General features: G+C 47.8%; 1 protein-coding gene across 1 annotated transcript; it reads left to right on the top strand.

Annotated features, from left to right (window-relative positions):
• Nucleotides 1–336: 336 nt before the first annotated feature.
• Nucleotides 337–25,413, top strand: ERCC3 (ERCC excision repair 3, TFIIH core complex helicase subunit). Its single transcript, XM_025857762.2, has 15 exons — nt 337–465; nt 824–1,029; nt 1,689–1,925; nt 3,640–3,689; nt 4,108–4,243; nt 4,441–4,605; nt 4,892–5,096; nt 6,326–6,640; nt 11,285–11,469; nt 15,059–15,261; nt 16,058–16,154; nt 17,241–17,358; nt 21,163–21,281; nt 23,169–23,321; nt 24,959–25,413. Exons 1-15 carry the CDS (start codon nt 438–440, stop codon nt 25,088–25,090), a joined length of 2,349 nt encoding a protein of 782 aa, XP_025713547.1. The 5' UTR covers nt 337–437; the 3' UTR covers nt 25,091–25,413.
• Nucleotides 25,414–27,099: the final 1,686 nt, after the last annotated feature.

The following is a 27,099-nucleotide window of genomic DNA, read 5'->3' as shown; positions in this document are numbered from 1 at the left end:
CATTCTGAGGTCACTCTATTTAGAATGGCACTGCTTGTCACTCTGGGCCCTGTTTTATTTCTTCTTGGAGCTCTTAACGCCGTTATGTTTACGGCCCACATCTCTTTCAGAATTTAAGTTCCAGGCGGCCAGGGCCTTACTTTGTTCACTGTCCTACCCCAGAGGCTAAAAACAGTGCCTGGACTTCCATAAACATGCTCAATAAATACTTCATTGACTGACTACAGGAAGGAATAGGAGCGAAAAACGGGCTCCGGCAAGAGCACACCACGGAAAAAACGCAGTCCCAAGGCCTGCTCGCCCACCCTGCGACCCGGAGCTCAGAGGCGGGACTTCCTGTGTGTTTGCCGAAAGAGTTTCCGGTGTGAAGCGGAAGTCCCCCTGGGAGGAGCCGCCGCGGGGACCCGTGGCACCGGCTTTTTGGTGCTGTAGCTGCCATGGGCAAAAGAGACCGGGGGGACCGCGGTGAGACGTGGCGCGGGCGCGCCGGGGCCTGCCTGCGTTCGCCGTCCCCATCGTCCCGTGTCGTAGCTGCTCCGGGTTTCTCAGCGCCTGCCGATCCCACAGTGTCTCGCGCGCGGCCTTGTACATGCTGTCGCGACAGGCCGCTGGGCCAGGGGCGATCCTTGACCTTTGGGCGCCCTGTGTCGTGGGACGGGTGGGAAGCATTTGAGGGAGTGCACGCCAGAGGCACGCAGGTGGCTCTTGGCTAGGAGTGTCTGGCGTTTGGGAAATACGGCTGCTGCCAGGCTTCCTCGAAATGCCGCTAGGAGGGAGCCCTAGGTTCCTCCTGCTGGGCTCACTTGTGTATCCGTATCTGCAGATAAGAAGAAGTCCAAGAAGCGGCACTACGAGGATGAAGAAGAAGATGAAGACGACGTCCCTGGGAACGACTCTCAGGAAGCGGTCCCCTCGGCGGCCGGGAAGCAGGTGGATGAGTCTGGCACCAAAGTGGATGAATATGGAGCCAAGGACTACAGGCTGCAGATGCCGCTGAAGGACGACCACACCTCGAGGCCTCTCTGGGTGGTAAGCATACCCTCAGCTAGGGCAGGACCGAGACTTTGTGGACCCAAAATAGAAATGCAGGGTACTACTCTCCATTGCTGGCCGGGAGAGAGCTTTCATACATACTGTTTGAGCAGCCCAAGATAGGAATGAGCAGGCGTGGCACACATGTGCTGGCTAGACTTGGGCTGCCCTCATCTCCAGGCCCTTCCTCTTACTCACCTTCCCTCCATTTCTACCGCCTGCGTGGAAATACTTTTTTATTTATCGAATAAATGCCATTTACTATGTATTATTTTAATTCTCCATTTAAAAAATTAATGGAAGTTATGTATTTGCTAGGCAGCTCTTTTGCTCAGCTTGAAGTAATTAATACTCTACATTCATTTGAAACCTGGCCAAAAGGTACCTTGAGGATAGCCAATAAGGTGGGCTTTCCCTATGAAGAATAGTGGGAGGCAGCTCCTGACTTTGGAAACCTGTCCTTGTCTCTCCATTCCTTGTATCTGATTAAAGTAACAGGTCTCACAGTTGGCCGAAGGAGTGCTTACAAAAACATCCCGGGTGTTAAAGACTTTTTGGGCAGCTTCTCTTTTCTGGATAATGATCTGGGAAAGAGTCTAATAGTCTTTACAGCTCATTAATTTCTTTGTCTGTTGTGTCCATTTGGTGTTTCTTAGGCTCCTGATGGCCACATCTTCTTAGAAGCCTTCTCTCCAGTTTACAAATATGCTCAAGACTTCCTGGTGGCCATCGCAGAGCCAGTGTGCCGACCAACCCATGTGCATGAGTACAAACTAACTGCCTACTCCCTGTATGCAGCTGTCAGTGTTGGGTTGCAAACCAGTGACATCACTGAGTACCTCAGGAAGCTCAGCAAAACGGGAGTCCCTGATGGAATTATTCAGTTTATTAAGGCAAGTGGGGGCTAAGGCCAGCTCTTTTGCCTTCCTTGTTAACGTAGTAATAGTGGAGACAGATGCTACACGCTCTCAGCCTGTGGCAGTCATGAAAATGCCATTCAGATCTCATGTGGGGAGCCCGCATAACTGATTACCCGAGCTCCTACTCTTCTGGATCCAGCATGGTGTTCTTGCTGAGGCCACATGTCCCATGAGTTGCTCTGAGACAATGGTTACTAACGCACTGGGAATACTAATTCAGCCCTTTTGGCCAGGGTTATTTGGGAATGCAGCCAAAAGAGAATGGTGTTTTGGACTGAATTGTGTCCCCTCCAAAATTCATAACGCTGAAGCCGTAACCCCTAATGTGATTGTATTTGGAATGAGGAAATAATTAAGGTTAAATGAGATCACAAGACTGGGGCCCTGATCCAGTAGGATGAGCATCCTTTTAAGAAGTGTCAGCCAGAAAGCTTACATGCTCTCTTTCCCTTTGTGTGTGCACAAGGAAGAGGTCATAGGAGCACATGGTGAAAAGGTAGCCAGGAAGAGAGCCTTAATTAGAAACTAATCACTGGCTACTTGATTGTGGACTTGTAGAAATGTTTCTGTTGTTAAATCTCCCAGTCTCTGGTGTTCTGTATGGCAGCTGAGTAGACTAATATAACTGGTAAACTGTTTAGGGCCGAATACCTGCATGGGACCAATAGTCAACAATTTCTGTTTGGGAATGTCAAAAAGAACTTCCAAGTGTTGAGGTGGCTAGGGTTCCATATGAAGAGCAGTTGAACATGCTTGGGTTTGTCCTGAGAGATAGGTGAATGCCATTCAGAAGAGATGGACAGTGAGTTTCTTGCCCTTGACTGATCTAAAGGGAGTTGGATTCAGACCCCCAAATCTGGAGTGGCAGGTGAGTGCCACAGGCATCCAGTACAGTAAAGCATCCAATCTCAGAGAAGCTGACAGGAGCCCTGGTGAGAGTTCTCGCTTCTTGTGATATGGAAAGGTGTCCAGGGAGAAGTCCTGTACCTTGCTGGAATGAACCCTGCATCAGCACGCTAGCTGTGCTCAGTCTTGGCCGGCAGCTGCCTGCAGGAATGTAGGTGTTGGTACAGTACAGTGGTAGATTCAGAGGGCAGCAGCAGGGGCAGGCCACAGCCCGAGATCAGAGTGGCGAATTTCCATGGCCACCACACAACCTCTGCTGCGTTCCATCCTAAAGATTGTTGGGCACTTGGAAGATTTTAGCTGTATTCTCTTCCATCAAGAAACTTAGACTCTAGTTGGGGAAATAGGACCATTGGTGAGGAGGCCGGGAGGCTTTCCATTTAATTTAGGCAGCCATTACGGAACCCTTACTCTGTGCCAGCTTTGTGCTGGGAGCTGTAATAATGCTGGTGTGGCTGGACGAACCGTTGGGTTAGGATGGGGCCTGTGGGAATGGAGAGGAAAGGGGAAGGGAAAATAAAAGAAAGATTTTACATAGCATTTTATAAATCAAGGGATGTGTATCAGAGCCAGGCAAGAGCAAGGTTTTACTCTCAAAAGTAGAGATTAATAAGAAAAAGCTCAATTTAGGCAGACCTAACCTCTTTAGGATTGCATGTTGGGCTTTCCTAAAGTAAAATGAGCTCTTCACTTGGTAAGTAGTAAGACGTGCCCAGTAATGAATGTGTCCTGAGTGAGCCGCGTATTGCTAATCGTGCCTGTTTGATGTCACTCCTTGCAGTTGTGTACTGTCAGCTATGGAAAAGTCAAGCTGGTCCTGAAGCACAACAGGTAAGGGATTCTGTGACAGGCCGGCCCGAGGCACTTTCACCTTGTGCAGAGAAGGGGGCAAGGAGCTCACGTCTGTGGACTGTCTGTGCTAGCACCTACTCCGCTGGGTAAGGAGATAAAAGGAATAAACAAAGTGAAGTGACCCAGACTGGAGATTCATTCACTGGCCACTGTGTGCCCCCTGGCAGTGGAACTGGGACTCAGAGCCCTCCTTATTTGACTTTAAAGCAGTGTTTTGCTCCTCATTTGCTGTATCTTGGCCAGTAGCTCATAGCTCAGATTTGGCCAAGGCTGTGTGAGAGTAAGAGCGGAGAGAGGTACAAAGCCACTCTTTCCAGACCATCTGATTAAATGAGCTACAGAACCTTCTGGAAATGGTGTACCAGTCAGTAGTCCCCTCCTTCATCCCCTCTTGCAGGTACTTCGTTGAAAGTTCCCACCCTGATGTCATCCAGCATCTTCTCCAGGATCCAGTGATCCGGGAATGCCGCCTGCGGAACTCCGAGGGGGAGGCTACAGAGCTCATCACAGAGACTTTCACCAGCAAGTCTGCTGTAGGTGGCCTCCTGGGTCACCCTTGGGGGTGGGAGCATTTGGGATGTCAGCTCTCGCAGGGGCTATTAGTTCAGCATTTGCAACCTTGGGACCCTACAGTCTTCTTACAGCTGCAGTTTCCCTTGCAACTTTGGCTCTCGTCTGATAGCAGGAGGGCTCGTCGTATAGAGGTCCAGATCCCGCCTTTCTCTTACAGATTGCCAAAACTGCTGAAGGCAGTGGTGGGCCTTCTACTTCCCGGGTGACAGATCCACAGGGTAAATCTGACATCCCCACGGACCTGTTTGACTTTTATGAACAAATGGACAAGGATGAGGAAGAAGAAGAAGAGACCCAGACAGTGTCTTTTGAAGTCAAGCAGGTTAGTGCATGCACCCTGCCTAAGTTGGCCCAGCCCTGCGTGGACTCTGCAGTCTGTGGGAGAGGGGGTTCCCGTCTGTTCCTGTATTGCTTTCTCCTTTTTGGTGTCTGGGCTGTAGCATCGTTCCTCCTAATGGAGTTAGTCCTGCGTGTCCTATTCCTCAGGCTGGTGTGTCAGTCTTCACAAGTCCTAGGGAGATGTAGGAAATGGCCCCTTGGATTATGTACAGTTTATGAGCATGCTTTGGACTTAAGATTATAAAACCTCTTTCATGCTCACTCCCCAGGAAATGATTGAGGAACTCCAGAAACGTTGCATCCACCTGGAGTACCCTTTGTTGGCAGAATATGACTTCCGGAATGATTCTGTTAACCCGGATATCAACATTGACCTGAAACCCACAGCTGTCCTTAGACCTTATCAGGAGAAGAGCTTGCGGAAGATGTTTGGGAACGGACGTGCCCGTTCTGGGGTCATTGTTCTTCCTTGTGGTAAGTGACACTTGAGTGAAGAAGGTGGGTCAGGCTTTTCTGTCTTGGTCTGACAGCTTCCCCTTACTCTCTTTTGTGTACCTTTCTCTAAATTACACCTGGGAGCAGCGAAGTTCAGATGATTCCCTCATTCATGACTTAACAAATATTTGAGTGGCAGGGCTCTGAGCTCAGCACTGGGGTTGCATTGGTAGATAGAACAACACTTCTGACCTTACGGAGCTTGTTTTGATGGTAGAGAGACAGAGGGTAAACAGATCAACTAAGCCAAGTGTCAGATCCTGGGCACTGGAGAAGAGGCAGGGTGAGTGGTTAGACAGTGAGGAGGGGAAAGTGCTATTTTACACACTGGGGTTAGGGTCTTGTTCTTTGCAATCAGTCTTGTGAGTTGTGTGTATTTGGGGACTTCCTAGCACAGAAACTTTGCGTGTTTATTCCTGGATGGCTTATTACAGTGTACACGTCCAAGAAAGGGTCGTACAGCCCCCTTGGCACCTGTCTGATGTCATTTGTCCTAAGTCATGTCAGGTCCTGAACCAGCATTCTTGGCCACAGGTCACAACAGATTCACCTGGGGGCCCTACTTCAGACTTAAGGAGGTTAGAATCTCCAGGGGAGAGGCCTGTGCCTTCAAGTTCTTTTTTTTTTTAAATCACCCTGGGTGATTTTGATGCACATGCCTGGTAAAAGAGGAATTGTTGTTTAAAAGGAAGAGCTTGATTTTTATCTTGATCTTCAAATGGTGGGTGATAGTAACTTGGAAGCCCTGGAATTTTGCTTCTGTCTGTGCCAGTAGGGTCCGTCTTTCCCATAATCCTGAGCTCTCAGTGCAGCTGCCTTGTACTGAGCCCTCTCTGTGGTCCGTGTGCCCCAGCAGCGCCACCTCCCCATGGCTTGAGCAAGTTGTCCTCAGCTTTCATTTTCTCACATTCAAAATGGCAAACAATGGGAGTGTCTCTCACCTCTGGTTTGTTTGGAGATTTCAGTGTTTGAACAGAATTCATGGAAAATGCTACAGGAGGGACTGGGCCTTGTCTCTTTTAATTCTCGTGTTTGGCATGAGCTGAGCATGTCTCCTTTTTATAAAGAAGAAAACAGAGGCTCTGGAACAATAAGTGCCTCACAACATCAGCTGTGAGGATTCGCCCAGATTCGTGTGTTGATGAGTCATTCTGTCTGTGTCCATTGCAACCTGGCCTCGGTTTTCATTGCCCTTTGGTTTTGCACAGGTGCTGGGAAGTCCCTGGTTGGCGTGACAGCTGCATGCACTGTGAGAAAGCGCTGTCTGGTGCTGGGCAACTCAGCTGTGTCTGTGGAACAGTGGAAAGCCCAGTTCAAGATGTGGTCCACCATCGACGACAGCCAGATCTGCCGCTTCACCTCCGACGCCAAGGACAAGCCCATAGGCTGCTCCATTGCCATTAGCACCTACTCCATGCTGGGCCACACCACCAAAAGGTCCTGGGAGGCTGAGCGAGTCATGGAGTGGCTCAAAACTCAGGAGTGGGGCCTCATGATCCTGGATGAAGTCCATACCATACCAGGTAAGTAGGCTGAGAGCTGAGTTGCCCTCTCATTTCAGAGACAGAAATTGATTTCCACTTGTTGGGTTGAGGGAAGGACTGCTGTGTAGTACATTCATCTTGGTAGAAAGGCTTGCTGGGTAGAGGTTTAAAGTAAGTCATAAGCATGTGGGGGTGGGGATGAGGGTGGGTGGTGGATGGGTGTATCCCTTCACAGCTTCCTTAATCATGGGCCCAGCATAGTCATTCAGAAAATGGTATTTCCCTCCTTCCTCCATCTTACTGTTGCAGCTCAGCTTACCCTTAACCCACTGGTTTGTGGTGCCATGAAAACTGGACCAGGAGCACTGAAGTCCTTGCCGTAGTGGTGTTTGTTTTATTTGAAGCCCAAAGTATTGATTCTTAATATATTATAGAAGCCCTACTTTTCCAAGTGTTGCAAGCAATCTTTTTTTTTTTAAAGAATAGCTATATTGATATAATATCCACTGATAAAATCCACCCATTTTAAGTGTACAATTCAAGATTTTTAGTTAATTTGTGAACTTGTACAGCTATCACCATGATCCAGTTTTAGAACCTCTCCCTCATACTCATTCATAGTCAGTGCTTTCACCCCCAGCCCCAGGGGCCACTGAAGTGCTTCCTGTTTCTGTAGATTTGTCTTTTCTGGAAACATCCTATTAACAGAATCATATAATACATATTTTCTTATATGTGCCTGCTTTTACTTCGCATGATATATCGATATTATAACATGTATTGATAACGTCTTCCCTTTTATTGCGGAGTAGTAGTCTAGGCAAATCTTTTTTGATAAAACAAATGAAGGGGGAGCCCTGATAAATTAAGAAGTGTAAATTTGAGATTTCTCTGAATGAAATGAAATCAGAGGCATTTTCATGTTTGAAATATGGCCAAAGTGGCCCTAGCGTTCTTTCTTTTTGGTGCAATGAGAACCCCTCCAGCACTCCTGGATGTCTGAATATACCTAGAGATGTTCACAGCAAGCCAGGTAGGTATCAGGGGTCTTTCAGGTTGAAGGAACAGGGTGTTAGCCCTGATGTGGGAGAGTACTTGGCACAGCAGGGTGCCCGTGTGGTGGGAGGGACACAGACGAGAACAGTCAAAGCCAAGGTTAGAGAGGGGCAGGCAGGATAGAGTGTGGGCCAAATGCCGTAGGACCTCATAGGTCACTGTATGGCCTTTGGCTTGTACTGTGAGTGGGTGGGAAGCCATTTGAGGGATCTGAGCAGAGGGTGACATGATCTGATTTATGGCTATAAAAATACCACCCTCGCTGCGGTGCTGAGAGTAGACTGGAGGAGGCAAGGGTAGAAGCGGTGGGGTGGGTACCAGCAAGAGTAAAAATAAAGGTAATCTACTTCTGGATGTATTGTGAGGATGAAGCTGACTGGCTGGATGTGGGATCTGAGAGAAAGAGAAATGAAGGATGACTGTAAGTTTTTGGCTTTAGTAATTGGAAGGAAAGAGTGGCCATTAATTGAGATGTTGAAAGCCATAGAGGGAAGGTTAGGCTTTAAACACATTCATTTGATTGCCAGTTGGACATTCTGGTAGTGGCAAAGATGTTAGTAAATGGGCAAAAGACAAGAATAGACATTTCACCGAAGAGAATGTACAGATGCCAAGAAGCATCGGAAGAGATGTTTCACATCATTAGCCTTGAGGGAAATGCAAATTAATACCAGGAGATGAGATGCCGCTATACACCCATCACAGTGGCTACAATGGAAACTAGTGACAGTAATGAGTACTGACGAGAGGGCAGAGCAGCTAGCATGTGTCACCAGGGGAATCGCAAAATGTATGGTCACTGTGGAAAAGTTGGGCAGTTTCTTAGAAAATTGCCATATGACTCAGCAGGCCCACCCCTGGGCATTCATCCTAGAGAATGAAAACTCAGGTTCACACAAAAAGCTGCTCCTGAATGTTTATAGCGGCTCTAGTCAGAGTCTCCAAAACCTGGAAGCAACTGAAGTGCCCGGCAGTGGGTGACCAGATAGACAAACAGGTCCATCCCTCCCCTGGAACACTACTTAGCCATGAAACGGAACACACGGTTGCTGCATGCAACAGCTTAAATAAATCTCCAGAGGTACGTGCTGAGTGAAATCAGCCCATCTCAGAAGGTTATATAGTGTATGGTGCCTTTAAAAAGACAAAAGGATAGTGATGGAGAGCAGATCAGTGGGTGCCAGGGGTTGAGGAGGGTGTGACAGTACAGGGGGAGCACAAGGGAGTGTTTGGGGTAATGCATTGGTCCGTACCCTGATTATGGGAGTGGTTACATGAATCTATACATGTGTTAAAATTTATAGAACCAGTCCCACCCACCCACCAGTTTTACTGTGTGCTAATTTAAAAACTAAAAGAAAAAAAAATTAGGGAGCAGGGGCTATTGCGTCTGATTGGATTAGAAATTGGTGACCTAGAGAATCACATCCTACAGATGAATTTGGAATTGCCATGTGGTGGTTTAGTTGGAGGCTATGTTTGAAGCTTGGGAAAACTTGAGGCTTTCTCCTTGTGTGTGTATTTAGTTTATGTTGATGTTCCTCTTTAGCCTGTGTCCCAGGTCCTAGAGGGCGGCTGGCAGGCTTGGGATTGGTTTCCTGGTGATGAGGATACAGAGGTGTACCCCCACAAAATTTCACGCTCACCATGGGTGTCTATGTGTGTCTCTTCCCTGGTTCACTGGGTCAGTTTGTCTCTGGCTGGGTAAGATAGTAAAACCAAACAGCCATAAAGAATTCTGAATTCAGTCTTGTGAGCCCCTTGGCCTGGCCACACTCACTGGGCCAGAGAGCCAATGTTAAATAAGGGAATTCTAGTAAATCACAGTAAGTTTCTTGATTGTTAAACATCTGCCACGTTGGATTAGGTAGAATGATAAATCTTTGAGATCTATCTCAAAAGGTAAAGGTTGCTGTGGTGTTTTATACATCTTCCAAGAAGGGTCCTATTGGGTCACTATATTAATAAGAAATTTGCACTGCAGGACTGGCATATATTAAGTGCTTACTGCATGCAGGACACTGTGCCAACTTCATTATTTTAGCAAGTATTTATTAAGAACCCACTGAATATCAGGCTCTGTGCTTGGACTGGAGCTGAAGTGGGAGGGACAAAAAAAATCACACAAATAAATGTCAAATGACAACTGTGACATAACGTACAATGAAATAAGTCATACCCACAAAGTGTGTATTGTGATTGTATTTATAGAAAGTTTGGGTGACTGAAGTCGGTTAGTCGTGGTTCTGTTGAGGGAGAGTGCTGGTATTGACAGGAGGGGTCAGAGGAGAGACTTCCAAGTACTAAGAGCACTTATCTTGACCTGGGTGATTCCACAGGCACATACCTGTGTAAAAATTTGTCAAGCCATGCACTGTATCGTATGTGAGTTCTTCCTCCTGACAGCCATAGGGCTGTTAGAGAATGTGGTAGTGGGACGTGACCTGTTTGCAGGGCAGATGCCACAGGAAGGCCTTTCTGGCTGCAGACTGTCCAGGTGGGGTTGAGACTCATGCTTCCCTTCGGTTGATAGAATCTCTGGGCTATCTGGTGCAGCCTTCCTGGCTCCTGCATTAGGTTGGTGTCTCCATTGCCTTGGCTCCCATGCCTTTCTGACATGAGGAGCCTGGTCTGGGGTCCTTGGCTACCCTTTTCTGGAGCGGCACAGTCCTCGGACATAACTGTGCTTCTGGTCTTCGTCTTCCAAGTGTATGTGCAAACCACGTTAGGCTTGGAAGTCCTGGTACTTGGGGGTTAGACAGTACTCTGCTGTTTTGCTCTTCTTAGGTTTTTGGCTTATGTTCTGGTGCAGTGTGACACCTCCTTCCTCAGATTGTTAACGTCTGGTTCTGCAGTATTACTAGCGTTACCTTTAATTATATTAGAAGATAAGCATGACTCAAACATTTTAACCTTCTTTCAGAGTATTAGGATTTTTAAAAGATGAGCCCATGGAAACCACAGTTGGGTGTTTTGAAATTAATGTCTCATACCCATTTGTGTGTTTATTTAATTTGATAAATCAGAAAGAATTATAACATTCCAAAGAGAGAAAGACAGGGTTGCTGGTTGACCAGATGAATCTAATTGGAAAAGCGTGGAGAAGGGACTTTCCAGGGTCAGGGTGTGCCTGGGGTTTCATGTCTCCCTTTTGTCCCCTTGGTTTCTGGGAAGATGGTGGGAAGCCGGGCAGATCCATATGCTATCCTCTGATCCCCCAATTACCCATCCGTATTCCTGTAACCTGGATATAAGTTTCGGGGCGAGCAAATTCCTTGCATCGTTTAGAACTCAATGGTATTTTAAGTGTTGTAGGTTATGTTTCAAATTGCCATTTGGGCTCCTGCTGGTAGCTTAGCTGTTGCAAGGAAGGATCCTGGGGTTCCCTAGCTTGGAGCCTCCCTAAAGCCATTTCTCCCTTTTGTTCTCTTTTTCTTCCCTCTTTTGGACAGGTCTGAAAGTGGTGATTAAGTGTTCTTGCCCAGTCACTCTTGTCTAGAGCCAGATTCCTGTGATTCAGGGGGTTAACCTCCATAGTGTCCCAGGCCAGTGTGAAGTCACAAGGCTGTGTGTAGTCCTTGAGCATTTAAAAAAGTGACGGTGTGAATGCACTGATTGTCTCCCTAGCCAAGATGTTCCGACGGGTGCTCACCATCGTGCAGGCCCACTGCAAGCTGGGTTTGACTGCAACCCTCGTCCGGGAAGATGACAAAATCGTCGATTTAAATTTTCTGATTGGGCCCAAGCTCTACGAAGCCAACTGGATGGAGCTGCAGAACAACGGCTACATAGCCAAAGTCCAGTGTGCTGAGGTAGCCGGCTTCTTCCCAGCACTGTCTCCAAGGGAGGGACTCCCTGCAGGGTTCAGGGGAAAGGGATCAGGTCACCCCTCCACGGGCAGATGCACAGGTCAGAACTTACGCAAAAGTGCCGCCACCTCATCCTGTTGCCTCAGGCCCCCCACCCCCGTGTGGTGGGCAGTGTTCTTCCCACTCCGCAGAATCAACGTTCCAGGGGCACACAATCAGTAAGTGTGCAAGTCGGGATGCTAATCCAGGCTGGTTTGACTCCAAAATCCATGCTCCTCTCCTCTGGGAGGGAGCACCTCAGGCTCTTCCCACCCACCCTCACCCTTGAGGGATTCTTGGGTGGTCCTGCGTAGGCAACCATCCAGGCCACCCCAGTGTCCAAGCCTCTTGGATTTGATGCCCCCAGAAGGCACCTGTGGCCTAGATCATTTTATTTCTGAACATACTGGGAAACACATTGTCCTGATCTCATTCTGCAGTGAATACCTGCACGGGTAAATGCTTAAAAGTACATGTTCAAAGGTAAGTCTCCTTACAAGGAACAACAACAAAAATCCTTTCTGGCATCTTGAAGTGACTGTCACTCACTGGCTGGGGTGAAAGGGCAGAAGGGGGCCTCTCGGGTAAAGGTGAGTGTGAAGAACCTGTGCAGGTGGACTTGCTCTGCTGAAAACTTGCCTGCCCTGTAGTTGCATCTTCATAATCAGCACCCATTTTACAAAGTAGAGTGTTGCAGAAATCTCTGAGGCCCCCTATTCCTCTCCAGTTGCTTCTCTCCTCCCCCTGCCAGGGTATCCACTGTTGTGGAACTTGGGTTTGTCACTCTCTTGCTTCCCTTTATTATTTTATCTTCTGTGTATATTTCCTTCACCTCTTTTGTTTAGCTTTGCCTTTAAAAAAAAGTCTTTAGGGACGCCTGGGTGGCTCAGGCAGTTAAGCGTCTGCCTTTGGCTCACGTCATGATTCTGGAGTCCTGGTGTGGAGCCCCACATTGGGCTCCCTACTCAGTGGGGAGTCTGCTTCTCCCTCTCCCTCTACTCCTCCCCTGCTTGTGCTTGCTTACTCTTTCTCTCAAATAAATAAATAAAATCTTAGAAAAAAAAGTATATGTATATAAATAGAACCTGGTTATATATGTCTCTTAGTGCTTTTGTTTCTTGCAGAATGTACTACTTTTTTATTTTATTTATTTATTTTTTTTTAATTTTTTTTTTAAGATTTTATTTATTTATTTGACAGAGAGAGACACAGCGAGAGAGAGAGCACAAGCAGGGAGAGTGGGAGAGGGAGAAGCAGGCTTCCCGCTGAGCAGGGAGCCCGATGTGGGGCTCGATCCCAGGACCCTGAGATCATGACCTGAGCCGAAGGCAGACACTTAACGGCTGAGCCACCCAGGCGCCCTGTATTACTTTTTTGATGATGCAAGTAGCTGTAGTTCATTTTTTTGAATTGCTCTGTAGTATTCCATTGTACAAATACATTACAGTTTGATATATAATGGAATATTACATAGCAAGTTAAAATAAAATCTCTAATGTTGACAGACATTTAGGTTGCTAAGTTGTCTTTTTATTAGCTTTATCGAGGTATAACTTCATGTTTCTTAACATTCACCTGTTGTAAGTAAATACTATGATTTAGAAATCCTTTGATCTTAGTAAGTGTAAAGAGTTCTGTAGCCATCCTCACACTCCAGTTTTAGAATTGAACTTCCTGCCGCCACAGATTTCCCTCACGCACATTTGCCATGAATCCTTGCTTCTGCTCCCAGCCCTAGAGAGCCACTGATTTATTTTGTTTCTGTAAATTTGGAGCTTAGTTTTTTTTTTTTTTTTTTTTTTGCTGTTATGACAGTGTTGCTGCAAATATTTTTATACCTGTTTTTTGGGGCCTTGGGTAATTTTTTCTAAAGCAGTGTTGTTCACATTAAGGGTATATGTTATTTAATAAAACCGTTCGTGCATATGAATGTTTAGTTTGTGATGTAAAAAAATGTTAGTTTCACTTCAACTGTGAAGTCCACTGTTCTGGCAGATACACCTAGGAATAACATTTCTGGGTCAAAGGCTATGTGGATGTTCACTTTACTAGTTGCATCCTAGAAAACTGTTTTGTGTCAGTTGACCTTCTCATCAAGGGTGAGCGAGGTTTTTCCACATCTTCTCCAACACATAATAGTTTTATTTTTGTTTAATTTTTGCTGACGTAGTAAGTATGAAAATGGTATTCCTTTATGATCTCAATATGTGTTTTCCTGTTTAATGACGTTGAGTATTGTTTCGTATGTTTATGGACCATTCATGTTCTTTGAAATGCATAATTTTAAAGATTTTACTTTGAAAAAAGAATTGCTTTTTCGGTAAAGAATGAGAAATTCCAATGTGGACACGGACAGGACGTGGCCTGAGAGCAGCCAGAAAATACAGTGGCAGCAGCAGCAGCAAAACCTAGGAATTTGAGCTCAGCCCTGTTTCGGCATGTAACGAAGGCAGCTAATTCCACGTCGGTTGCAGCGTGAAGAAAGGATCTGTGATGATCACACAGAAGTGGCACTGGTCACAGAATTCCAAGCCTGTCAGGATAGGCTTTATGGCCTGTTCAGTACAAAGTTTCCAGAGGATCCTTTTTGTGTGTTCACAGGCTTGAGACCTTTAAAACCCATGGCACTTCAGTATATTTGTCTGAGCTTCCTTTATCTTGCCTGCAGCCCGTGCACAGGGCCCTGCACAGAGGAGGCCCTCAACAGTGTTATTGTCATTCTTATTCGAATGATCAAATTGTCTCCAATGCAACCAATGGGACCTCCATCCAGCTGGCTTCTGTATCTGTTTGACATGTCCCCATCATTCTTTGAGCACTTCCTTGCTTTCTGGCACAGAAGATATTTTAGACTCAGCTGGTACTTTCCCTACCCACCCTGGCCCTGGAATCAACCATTTCTCCAGGGTGCCCTTTTAGTAGAGAATGAAATTTACAAACCAGGATCTAGGTGCTAGGTGTGTTCATTACTCCTAGGACATCATTGCTAGGCTGACTCAACAACAGAGCTAGGAAGTTTGTGTGTGTGGTTCTCCATAGCAGTGCTGTGTGTGGACTTGTGTGTGAAGGGGTGGTCTAAACAGGAGGGATTACTTGGACCACTGGTTGAGAACCTGATTTCCCTTACTTGGAGCTGGTGTAAAAGTAATTCCCTGGATATCGATAACATTTAAGAATCTATGTGTTAGAGAAATATAAGAATGTCCTGGTTCACCATTGGGTACTTGATTTGGTTTATATATGTATATATAGATAGATATAGATATATATAATTTTTTTTTAAATTTTTTAGAAAGGAGTAGATGGGGAGGGGCAGAGGGAAAGGGAGAAGGAATCTTAAGCAGACTCCATGCCCAGCTTGGAGCCTGACATGGGGCTCGATCGCACAACTTGAGCCGAAATCAAGAGTCTAACGCTTAACCGACTGAGCCACCCAGGCACCCCTTTTTGATTTATTTTAAAGCTAGTACTGCTAAGTGAATGGTCTTCGAAAGTTTCTAATCACGTGATATTTCAACTTGCAAACTGACCCGTGGTTCTTACTGTGTCACAGGTTTGGTGCCCAATGTCTCCTGAGTTTTACCGGGAGTATGTGGCAATTAAAACCAAGAAACGAATCTTGCTGTACACCATGAACCCCAACAAATTCAGAGCCTGCCAGTTTCTGATCAAGTTTCATGAAAGGAGGAATGACAAGATTATTGTCTTTGCTGACAACGTGTTTGCCCTGAAGGAATATGCCATTAGGCTGAACAAGTAAGAATTGAAAAGTTGGAGCTGCCGCCAGGTGGCTTCTCTACTCCAAGCCGGAGTGCAGAAGGTGCTCGGTTTGTTTGGTTTTTTTTCTTCCTCTCTGGAAGCTCTCAGGAACTTCTTAGGATCTAAAGGTCTGGTTCTGTGGCCCCAGGGCCAGGAACCAGGTGAGACAGAGGAGCAGGTGGTCAGACTCAGAGGTCAGAGCAAATAGAAAAGGGCGCCCGGTCACCCTCAGCCCAGGGATCAGGGGCTAGAGTTGTGCTGCTTTGGTGGGGCACCATCTTTGAGCTGGGCTCCAAGGGTGGGAGCAAGTTGGCATCAGGAGTGGCAGGCTGAGTGAGCACTCTTGTGGAGCCGGGGTCAGACTCTATGGACCAGGGGCCAGGAAGGCAAGAATGACTGGGCTAGCATCCCAGCTACGGCCCTGCACCTAGAAAGAGCTTCTCAGGAATCACCAGCAACGTCCTCACTAGCTCACAGTCCCACCTGGATTCTGTGCTAGCACTACTTGTGTCAACATGAAGCTTAGATCGAGGGATGCTGACTCAGGAAAAAGCATAAACAAAGAAAAAAGGAAAAAGTAAAGGAGGGAATCCTGAAGAGAGTGGTGACCAGAATGTTGGCGGAGGGTCTGTAGCCACTCATTTTTATGGGCCTTCTCCTGATATTCTTGCATGATGGAGGGCTTCCTGGAAGAGAGAAACCTTGCAGGAGCTCCCTTTCCCTCTAATGTGCTTTCAGGATAATTGAGGGGGTGATTCTGTGGCCTTCCTAATGCAGCTTCATTCTTCTTTAGACCCTATATCTATGGTCCTACATCCCAAGGAGAGAGGATGCAGATTCTCCAGAATTTCAAGCACAACCCCAAAATCAACACCATCTTCATATCCAAGGTCTGTGTGGCATGCAGGGTGGTGGTGAGGTACCAGCACCCCCTGGGGTAGGGGGGCACTAGGGGATGTCTAGACAGTGAATTCATGTTTGTTGAAGGGACATGACGTGTCAGTTTTCATTCCCATGTTTCTGTGTCTGGGGACAGAATGCTTCCTGATGGGTAGCAGAAGGAGCAGATGCAGGGTTTAATGTACTGTGGATGATCTATAAAGTCTCTTTGCTTGACTGAGATTTTTCCCGCTTCCTTTGGGGATATGGGAATTTTAAATTATATTTTATTTATCTAAGGGGGAAATTTTCATTACTTATTGTGGCCAAAGTAGGCATTCAGATGAGGTTCTCTTTGTGGAGTTAGAGATTGCTGTGGGCTTCAGGCGGCCTTTCTCCGGGCTCCTCGTGTGCCTCGATGGTGGGTGGTCAAGGTAAGCACGATGCAAACTCATGAAGGCCCAGCTAGGTGAAGCTCTTAGAAGCTGTGGCCCAACAGTGTAGAGCAGTCATTCAGATTAGAACAGACCCAAAGCTCAAAATAAATGAGATTTACTAATAAAGTGATCATGGCTGGGTCAGTAAGTGCCAAACTTTGATGTGTGCTTGGGAATCTCAGTGGTTGGGACCCTCAAGCAGAGGCCGTTACCCAGAGCCAGATCCAGCCCAGTGTGGACAGTGGCCCCTACTAGGTCATGTGTCCCGCACGTGCCGGTGGTTTCAGTGGCCTCCAGTTGAGAGTGTGAATGATTTTGTTAAGACATGTTTCTGTAGCAAAAAAAGAAGAGGGATCATTTACAGAGAGCGTCTGTTGATAGGACCCGCTCATCGCTGGGCCCCAGTAGCCCGTACTGACAGTGTCGCTGAGACAACGGGTGGGCACTGTGGGTCCTGACGGCTTCTTGAGGACAGCTCTCCAGAGAATTCACAGTAGGTCCTAGAGGCCTGCCTGCATCTGGTACAGAGAGAAGAGGATGGTGATTATCTTTCTCAATTATCTAGAGAGCTTATTTAAGTTCAGGGCCAATTGATTTTTTTTTTTCTTTCTGTCCCAAATAAAAAACCTTCCTAGACTCACGGCTGTTTCATTTCTGTAGGTGGGCGACACATCGTTTGATCTGCCAGAAGCAAATGTTCTCATTCAGATCTCATCTCATGGTGGCTCCCGGCGGCAAGAGGCCCAGAGGCTGGGGCGAGTGCTCCGAGCCAAAAAAGGTAAAGGTGGTCTTACCCCTTCTGCTCCAGGAAGTCTTTCCTTTTTTTTTTTTTTTTTTAAAGATTTTATTTATTTATTTGAGAGAAAGAGAGCACATGAGAAGGGGGAGGGTCAGAGGGAGAAGCAGACTCGCTGCCGAGCAGGGAGCCCGATGCAGGACTCGATCCCGGGACTCCAGGATCATGACCTGGGCCGAAGGCAGTTGCCTAACCAATTGAGCCACCCAGGCGCCCGGAAGTCTTTCCTTTTGAACCACGTTGGTTGGGAAGCTGCCTGTGTGTTCACAGTGGCGAGGTCGTGCCCCTGGGCCTAGTAGACTCTGCAGGGAGGGATCCCAGAGCCAGGACCAAGGTCTGCCTGGCTCGTATTATCTCCATGCCTTGGGGTTACTGTGTGCATATTTTCCCTGGCAGCTGCCTGGTTCACATGGATATCCGCTCAGCTGAGTGCTTGTGATGGTAGATTGTTAAGAGGAACCAGGAGCGCGGTGTGCATGGTGTAGACGTAGCAGGAGAAAGCAGAGCTGGGCCACCAGTGATGTCTAGGACCTGGAGCCTGGACCTTGAGTCCGGAGTAAGGGGAGGGCGTGGTAGGAGCAGCTCGGGCAGCCGCGGCTAGCTGCCTCACACAGCACCTGGGAAGAGCCCTGTCCTGGGCGGCAGCTTGCGGCTGGGCTGTCACATGCTCAGTGCATGAGGATGCAGGAGGTCGGAGTCTGTGCCTCATAACTGTGGTCGAAGGGCCCAGACCCCAACAGTGGGCGTGACAGGCACTGGTGCTGCTGCTTAGAGATGGTGGCGCCCCTCCTCCTGGGACCAGGGAGGCCCTAAGACAGGGACACAGGCCTTGTCCTCGGGGTGTTCGCTTTCCTTTCTTAGGAGACAGCTGGACTGCTAGGGTGTCCGGAAACAGGGTTGGTGGGTGTAGGTTGGAATCGTACCGTGTTAGAATATGTGTAGGAGGGAGCTAACTGTATTTAATATGGAGGCAGGGCACATTAGTAGAAAGCATGCATGTGGGCACCAGGCCGACCTTGGGACCTTGGGCAGGTAGTTTGCCCCTCTGAGTCTTGCTTTTCCATCCAGAGTGGGAGTACATCCCGTCTTGCAGGGCTGTTGTGAGGAGTAAGCCTTATGTAACAGAGCATAGGAGGCTGCTGGATAAATGGCAGCTTTTATAAGCTGACAGGAATAGAATCTGCCTAGCAGATGTGAACGTAATTCGTAACTTAAGCCTTACTCACCACCTTCCAAAAAAGAAATCTAACTTGAAAACCAGTTTGAGTAGAATTTTGTTTTTTTAAAAAAATACTATTTGACATAAGGTATTCGGCTGCTTTCTTGCATCTCTGAGCTCTCATAAGACTAAGAAATAGTTGAATTCAGAGGCAGTACACAGACACGGAACCTGCTGACAATTGAGCTGTGAAGCAAAAATCTTCAGATTGTCTGGAAGGATCAGCTTTTATAGGCTGCAGTGTCTCTGGCCCAGTTTCTGTGACAGTTCTGTCCTAGGTTTTCTCTCTGAACCTTTTTTTTTTTTTTGGTAACTTTATTGAGATAGAATTCATGTACCATGTAGTTGGTCCATTGGAAGAGTACAATTCAGTGGTTTTTCTTTTTTTTTTTTTAGAGCACACGTGTGTGCACAGTGGGGTGGGGAGGGGCAGAGGGAGAGGGAGAGAGAATCTTAAGCAGGCTCCACACCCAGTGCGGAGCCCGATTTGGGGCTCGCTCTCATCACCCCCAGATCATGACCCTGAGCCAAATTGAACCCTTAACCGACTGAGCCACCCGGGTGCCCACAGTGGTTTTTAATATAATTGCAAAGTTGTCACCGTCACCAGAGGCTATGTTTAGAATATTCTCATCACTCCAGAAAAGAAACCCTTTCCCACTGGCAGTCACTCCTTTCTCCTTGCCTCCTAGCCCCAACTGCAGGCAGTCACGACTCTTAGTTTTACCTCGATAAACGTGCCCGTCCTGGACATTGCATACATACAGAATCATGCAGTCTGGGCCCTCTGCGGCTGCCTTCTTTGACTAGCGTGTTTTCAAAAGGGTCCTCCATAGTAGCATGTAGTAGTACTTCCTTCTTTTTTTTAAGGTTTTATTTATTTATTTGAGAGAGAGATAGTGAAGAGAGCACAAGCGGGGAGGAGAGGGAGAAGCAGACTCCCCGCGGAGCAGGGAGCTTGATGCGGGGTTGATCCCGGGACACTGGGATCATGACCTGAGCTGAAGGCAGACGCTTAACCAGCTGAACCACCCAGGTGCCTTGGTACTTCCTTCTTTTTATTGCCGAATGATCCTCCATTGAGCAGACATGCCACATCTTGTTTATTCGTTCTTCTGTTGGTGGACACTTGGGTTGTTTCCACTTTTTGGTTCTTAGGAATACTGCTGCTGTGAAATTCATGTGCAAATTTTGTGTGGACATATGCTTTCAATTCTGTTGGGTATATATCTAGGAGGAGATTGTTGGGTCAGCTATGGTAACTCTCTGTTTAACATTTTAATTAGCTGCCAGACTATCTTCCAAAATGGCCGCACCATTTTACACTATTACCAGCAGTGTATGAGGAATCCAGTTTCTCTACATCCTTGACAATTGCTGTAATTATCTTTTTTGATTCTGGCCATCCTAGGGAGTGCCAGGTGGTACCTCACTGTGATTTTGGTTTGCATTTCCCTGTTGACTAATGATGTCGAGCGCTTTTCATGGGATGTTGGCCATTTGTAGATTTTCTTTGGAGAAATGTCTGTTCAGATTCTTTGCCCTTTTAATAATTGGGTCATTTGTCTTTTCATTATTGATTTGTAATAGTAATTTATATAGTCCAGATACAAATCCCTTATCAGATACATGCTTTGTAAATATCTTTTCCCATTCTGTGGGTTGTCTTTTTACTTTCATGGGGGGGTGTCCTTTAAAGCACAAATGTTTTGGGTGCCTGGGTGGCTCAGTCATTAGGCATCTTCCTTGGGCTCGGGTCGTGATCCCACGGTCCTGGGATCGAGCCCTACATTGGACTCCTTGCTCGGCCAGGAAGCCTGCTTCTCCCTCTCCCACTCACCCTGCTTGTGTTCCCCTTGTGTTTCTCGCTGTCAAATAAATAAATAAACCTTAGAAAAAAAACAAAAAACAGGGCGCCTGGGTGGCTCAGTTGGTTAAGCGACTGCCTTCGGCTCAGGTCATGATCCTGGAGTCCCAGGATCGAGTCCCGCATCGGGCTCCCTGCTCGGCGGGGAGTCTGCTTCTCCCTCTGACCCTCTTCCCTCTCGTGCTCTCTATCTCTCATTCTCCCTCTCTCAAATAAATAAAAAATCTTTAAAAAAACAAAAAACAAATGTTTTTAATTTTGATGAAGTGCCTGAGCAGAGTCGGGGCCATTAGCCCCCTGACTGCAAAGCTGGCCCTTGACTAGCACGGGTTTGAACTGTGAGGGATTTTTTTGATAACTGTAGTTCAATACTGTAAGTGTATTTTCTCTTCTTTACAATTTTCTTAATAATGTTTTCTCTATCTTACTTTATGTTAAAAATACTATGTAACACATAACATACAGAATAGGTGTTAGTCAGCTGTTCATGTTATTGGTAAGCCTTCCAGTCCGCAGTAGGCTATGAGTAGTTAAGTGTTGGGGGAGTCAGAGGTACATGTGGATTTTCAGCTGTGCGGGGGGTCGGTACCCCTAACTCTCGTGTTGTTCAGGGGTCAGCTATACTTACTTTTGAGCCCTGGACCCTCGGTTCCTGGCACTGTAACAGCTAATGTTGTCCTTTCTCCTTTCCTCTCTTAAGGGATGGTTGCCGAGGAGTACAATGCCTTCTTCTACTCGTTGGTGTCCCAGGACACACAGGAAATGGCTTACTCCACCAAGCGGCAGAGGTTTTTGGTAGATCAGGGTTATAGCTTTAAGGTATGTATTCATTGATCTCCGGTCAGAATAGAACCAGGGCTTTTTCGGTACCCTTGCCTCTAAGAGAAGTAGGAACTGCTGTGGGCCCCAGTGTGAGACAGAGCTCAGACAGGCACAGAACGTTAGGGCATTGGAAGCCCTGCCTCAGATTCCCTTCCTCTCGGCATGAATTGCCGGGGACTTTGAGGGAAAATATTGTGCAGCACCTGGCTTCCCACAGTGACTGGTCAAAGAATGGGGCCTCTGAAGCAAGGGGCTTGGGTTCTGTACTTGTTTACATTTTATAGTTGTCTTGCCAAAAGAGTGTTAGTTGTCGGTGGGAAAATGTGCTAGCCTCGCAGGACTTGAGATGCCCTGGAGCTGTGGCCATCGCTGTGCTACTCTGAGCCCCTTGAGTTACTTTCCTACGCCAGCAATGGCAGTCAAGCCCAAGCCTTAGGACTTCCTATTGCCCACAGACCTGATTTGTAATGTGAGCGAGGAAGGCTGTGATGGGGCGCCCCCCCGGGGGGAGCCCTTCCTTTAGTCAGCTGCGAGCCTGGGCCTCAGCGGGCCTCACGCCAGAGCTGTCCGCATGCCACGGACGGGCAGTCGGACAGTTCTGGGGCTGCCGAAGCTGTGGCTGACCTCTGTCAGCTGGCGCGTTTGCTCTCTTTCCTGTTCAGGTCAGGCTTTCGTGCCCCCAAAGATTTTTATTTATGGGAGTGGATGGGGGTGCTGGAAGCAGAGAACTGAAAGGATGTCCCTAGAACATGCAGGTTCCCAGGTTCTTGGTTTACAAAAGACTACAGGCTGCCTTTTCAGATGCTTTTGATCGCGTCTTGTTACAAGTTGGTGAGTTCCCTTTATTAGCTGCAGACAAGAGGTCAGGGCTGTCCAGCCCCTCCTTCCGTAGCCAGAAGCAGTGACAGTTTCAGACTTCTCATGCTGAGCTGGAGGACAGGATACTTGACCGTATTTTGAAGGAGTTGCACGATGGCCTGTTTATGTGTCTGTAAATGATGGCAGCATTCATACCTCCTGATCCCTGGGAGGGTCAAGGAGGAGACAAGCACCACATGAGGGAGTGTTCTGGGTTCTTCGAAAGGAGAGCTGGGCAGAAAGGCACGTGGGCGTGCGATGGTCTGTGTTGGGCGGAGCAGTCTCTGCCTTCCTGGCCTTGCCTTCAGCACTGCCCGCTGAGAGCAGCCAGATCAGAGTTCCCAGAACCCTGACCCCGGAGTTCCCAGAGGGGTGGTCGGGCCAGGGCAGAAGTGCCCGTTATCTGTGCTCCGGGTCTGTGGCCACTTGAAGGGCTCAGCCACGTCCCTACTTCTGGGACTTCTCTTTCAATTAAAACGATGGGAAGAATTAAAGGGGGACAAAAAGATTTCTCTACACCATCAGCCCAGGCTTTCCTCAGGGATAGGTAGGCTGTGTAGTAAGTTACCCCCAAAGAAAGGAAAACCAGACTTCTCTCTTAGAAAAAATCTCGTAAATCCACCTGGACAGGATCTCGTTTCTAAGTGTTCCCTCTCACTGGAAGCCCTGGCGGGCCGGGGAGGCGGAAGACCCTGCCCTCGGGCAGCAGGCCATGTCTGTCTTTGGTCCCTTCCTTTATCTGGTGCAGGCTGGAAAACTGCCAGAAGGGACATTTTAGAGCTGCCGAGGCCCCCAGTGATCTTCTGTAAGCGATCCTGTATCTGCTGTTGGGGGAGTAGCTTTCTCTGGAATCCCCTTCACCTCTCCTGCCCTGCAGTCACTAGTTGAGCCCCGCGTTGCAGGGGGCTCCCAAGCTGGTCTCTGGAATGCTGGGGAGGAGCTCTCCGAGGTTGGGCGCCTGCTCAGCTGGGCCTGGGGGTGGGCAAACAGAAGGGGACATGGGGCCTGTGGCGTTGGGTTCTGCAGGTGATCACAAAGCTTGCTGGCCTGGAGGACGAAGAGCTGGCATTTTCCACGAGGGAAGAGCAGCAGCAGCTCTTACAGAAAGTCCTGGCGGCCACCGACCTGGATGCCGAGGAGGAGGTGGTGGCAGGGGAGTTTGCCTCCAGATCCAGCCAGGTGAGTGGGTGGGCGAGGCTGCAGGTGTCCGTCCTCCCAAAGGACAGAAGTCTTGTGCGCGCATGTGTACTTAGTTGTGTGTGTGTGTGCGTGTGCGCACCTGGGTAACGTCTTAGACGTGTGACGTCTGTGACGACTTGGAAAGCCCAGGGGGCCGCAGAGAAGAGAGTAATAGAAACAGCCCCCATTAGCCCTTTGGTGCACCTCCTTCCTTCCTTACATATTGTTTCCCGTGGCCAAGTCCACGGCCACTGTAGCTGGCCCCCCACGCCGTTCACCTCACGTCTGGTTCGGGTTTTGGTAGCGCCTTGCCAGTGGGGCCCGGGATGGCACAGGCGGCCCCAAGCTTACAGCAGGGTGGCTGTGGGAGGGGCTCTTGTGCCTGGGCCCACCGTCTGGGGCCTCAGGCAGGTCACTTCGGCTCTGGCCCCTTCTTCAGTAATAGAGCTGGGCCTTCCAGCCTGTAGGGTGGGTCTGAGGATCAGCTCACATGGTAGTTTGACTATTATCTTGAAACATTTAGAGTTTTCTGAAAATAGTGAACTTTCCATTTATTCTACAGATACTTACTGAATATTCACTGCCATGTGCTAGGCCAATATAATATGGTATAATTAATGAAAGTAACATTATGGGGAGTTCTTACCAGCCCTTCCAGAGAAAACTACAGTTTTGTCAGGTACTTGAAAACAAATTAAATTGATATTAGAGCCAAAAGGTGAGCAATGGTTGGGACAAGGAAAGAAAAGCAGGGTCCCCTGGGGAGGTGCTGCTCTCCCTCCAGCCTGAGGCCATTCTGCCTCCAAATGTGGGGGCTGGATCCCCCTCTGGGCACTCTCCATGGATGGATGCTTCAGGGAAATTTCTTGCCTCTGTGTACTAAGGCCATTCCCACCAACCAGTGAGCCACCTAAGGTCAGGCTGTTGAGGGCATTGCTCGGTGCCTGTCTGCATACTTGGCTTGTAATCTGGTGCAAGTAGTATGCCACGGTCTGGGTCAGGCCCTTGCCTGTGTGATTTCTGTTCACACCACTTATGTCAAGACAGATGAGGCTGTCCCCATTTTACAGATGAGTTCATTGAGGCTCAGACATTCAGTATTTGTCCAGAGTCACCCAGTGAGAGGTAGAGCCAAGATTCAAGCCCAGGGCTTTCTGGATTTCCACTTGATTCAGAGCCTAATGATGGAGTCTCGAGGTGTTGGGGGACTGCTGCCCTCGTTGTTGAAAAATTCTGTTTATAAATTGTCATTAAGAGAGGCACAGTAGCTTTATGGCTAAGAATAGGGAATCTGAAAGAAAAAAAAGAATAGGGAATCTGAAGCCAGCTGCCTGGGTTCAAGTCCCAGCGCTTTAAGAGCTGTGTGATCTTGGACAAGTTACTTAATCTCTCTGTGCTTCAGTTTCCTCATCTGTAAGATGGGAATTGTAATAATTGTGAGGATTGGATGAGTTAACACATGTAAATACATGTAAACTGCTTCAGACAATGCCTGAGACACAGTAAGTGGTCAATAAATGTTCATAAATTAGTATTTATTAAACTTAAAAAGTTTATAAAACTTATTATGATTATAAATGTTACAAAAGGAGTATTTTTTCCCTTGGAAACTAACCATGGGCTGGGTGCCCCTGCAGGTATCTCGGCGCTTTGGCACCATGAGCTCCATGTCTGGGGCTGATGACACTGTGTACATGGAGTACCACTCGGCTCGGAGCAAGGCTTCCACGAAGCACGTGCACCCGCTTTTCAAGCGCTTCAGGAAATGACGTCTGTAGGGTCATGTGGGTGAAGGCTGGGTGCTCGGCACCAACACTGGATAGGGATTTTCCACATCCTCATTCTTTCCTCCAGCATTGGCCAAACTGATGTAGATGCAACGCTTGTTAACTGTGTTGAAAATGCATCAAGAACTCAGTTCTGTCTTCATGGGTCGTCCAGGGCTTAAAAAAAGTTGGGAGACTCTGTTTTGGGTTTTTTTTTTCAGACCTCTTTTCAGTCATGGGCAGTGGTCATTCCTGTATATAAATATTTGTAATATTTCAGATGTATTTATCTTAATGTTCTGAGTAAACAGAAATGGAGCATTTGACCACTCTTGATTACAGGTGTTCTGCCTTGTCACAGGCATGGGCTACGTCTAGGTGACAAACCTCCATCGAGGCCCCTTTTGTAGCAGGCACCGAGGAGCTCTACTGGGGAGACACACCCCAAGATAAAGAAGACTTGCTGCTTGGTGTTGAGGCACGGACACAGCCAGGGCCCAGAGAGAGGGATGGGCTAGAGCTGCCTGTTCACCGTTTAGCCCCTGTGCCTTCTGTGCGAGGCACCCCTGTGTGCAGGTCTTCTAGGTCACCTGAAGGCCATCACATGCCCAGGAAGTCACCATACACACAGCTCCTACAGTTGGGGCTTCTCTCAGAGAGTGACCTCTTATTTCTCCCCCAGATTCATTTTTGATACTGTTGGGAGGCTGGGTTCCTCTTCAGATAGCAGTGTGTTGCCCTTGGGTCTTTGATAGCTAGTTCCTTTATTCTGAGAAATGTCTTTTTCTCTCTTGTTCCTGGTATGAAAGAAAAGAGGGAAAGACAAAAAAGGCAGGATTGTTTCATAAAAAAGAGACACACAAGGCATACACATAGGTCACGAAGAAAAACTTATTTTGAGGAGGAGGCTTCTCCTAATAGGCCACAGCGCTCATACCTGGGGAGTGTTGAAAGTCTGTGCTAAATACATAAGACCTCTAAATTTGGAGTCCCTGCCCCCTGCGGCTCAGCATTCTGTTTTCCTGTGTCAGCAGACATGCCTGTATGGCTGTTCTGTGAAGCAACTGCAGACCAGGCCTGGGAAGACAGTACCTATTTGGTCAGGAGTGCTTTGAAGCAAGAGCCACCTTGCCCGAATGCCACTTCTCTGAGCTGACTTTCGGGGACAAACACTCATAGTCTGGCCAGCAGCTAGCCACTCTGTCTGTGCAAACCCCAGAAATGGCCCCGAGCAGCCAGAGCTGAGGCCTGTGCTCAGGCATGTACGTGCTGAGGCCCGTAGACCTGCTCATTACTCACCCTGATGGGCTGGCACAGAAATGCCTCAGACTTGATCACAACCGGTGTTATTTCCAGATTCTTACCTCCTGTCACACCTATATGCTTGAGATACTCAAACAGTATCAAATAACTTGTATTTTCAAATTCCTGCTTTGGTGCTCACCGTTTTCTTGTTCTGTAACCTGTCTACTGATAATGTGGACTTTCACCCAAGCCCTGTGATCCTGGAAAATGGGGACTGTTAAATCCTCCATCTTTTGTGTTCTGGAAAACTGCTAACTGCAGAGAACCACCCTTCCACATATGACATGGACAAGACTTGCAGATACCCCCTTTGTTTACCCGTGACAAGGCCAGACACAGATAGATCTTCCGTATTCCATTTTTTGCCTCTACTGTGCTATGTCCTGTATGGTGTTGGTTTTCTTCATTTTTTATATTTGTACCCTATTAATCTGAGTTCTGGTCTGTACCTTAGGAGCTGGTGTATAGTAGGTGCCCAGTGACTCTGAATTGGGTTCTTTTTTTTCTTTTAAAGATTTTATTTGAGAGAGCACGAGAGCGTGCACACAAGCAGGGGGAGAGAGAGAGGGAGAAGCAGACTCCGCGCTGAGCAGGGAGCCCGATGCGAGACTTGATCCCAGGACCCCGGGATCATGACCTGAGCCGAAGGCAGACGCTTAACCGACTGAGCCACCCAGGCGCCCCCAAATTGGGTTCTGAAAAGAGTT

This window comes from Callorhinus ursinus, unplaced genomic scaffold, assembly GCF_003265705.2.
Source record: "Callorhinus ursinus isolate GAN/ISIS: 27379988/994484 unplaced genomic scaffold, GSC_fseal_2.0 scaffold2, whole genome shotgun sequence".
Lineage (NCBI taxonomy): Eukaryota > Metazoa > Chordata > Mammalia > Carnivora > Otariidae > Callorhinus > Callorhinus ursinus.
The sequence above is the reverse complement of the archived record's forward strand: the minus strand, read 5'-3'. Positions and strand labels throughout refer to the sequence as shown.

What these genes read in the sequence shown, in the direction of transcription:
- ERCC3 (XM_025857762.2), top strand. Translation starts at nt 438, where the DNA reads ATGGGCAAAAGAGACCGGGGGGACCGCG. An exon ending in GGTCATTGTTCTTCCTTGTG is followed by an intron (nt 5,097 to 6,325) that starts GTAAGTGACACT and finishes GGTTTTGCACAG; the next exon opens with GTGCTGGGAAGTCCCTGGTT. An exon ending in TGAAGTCCATACCATACCAG is followed by an intron (nt 6,641 to 11,284) that starts GTAAGTAGGCTG and finishes TTGTCTCCCTAG; the next exon opens with CCAAGATGTTCCGACGGGTG.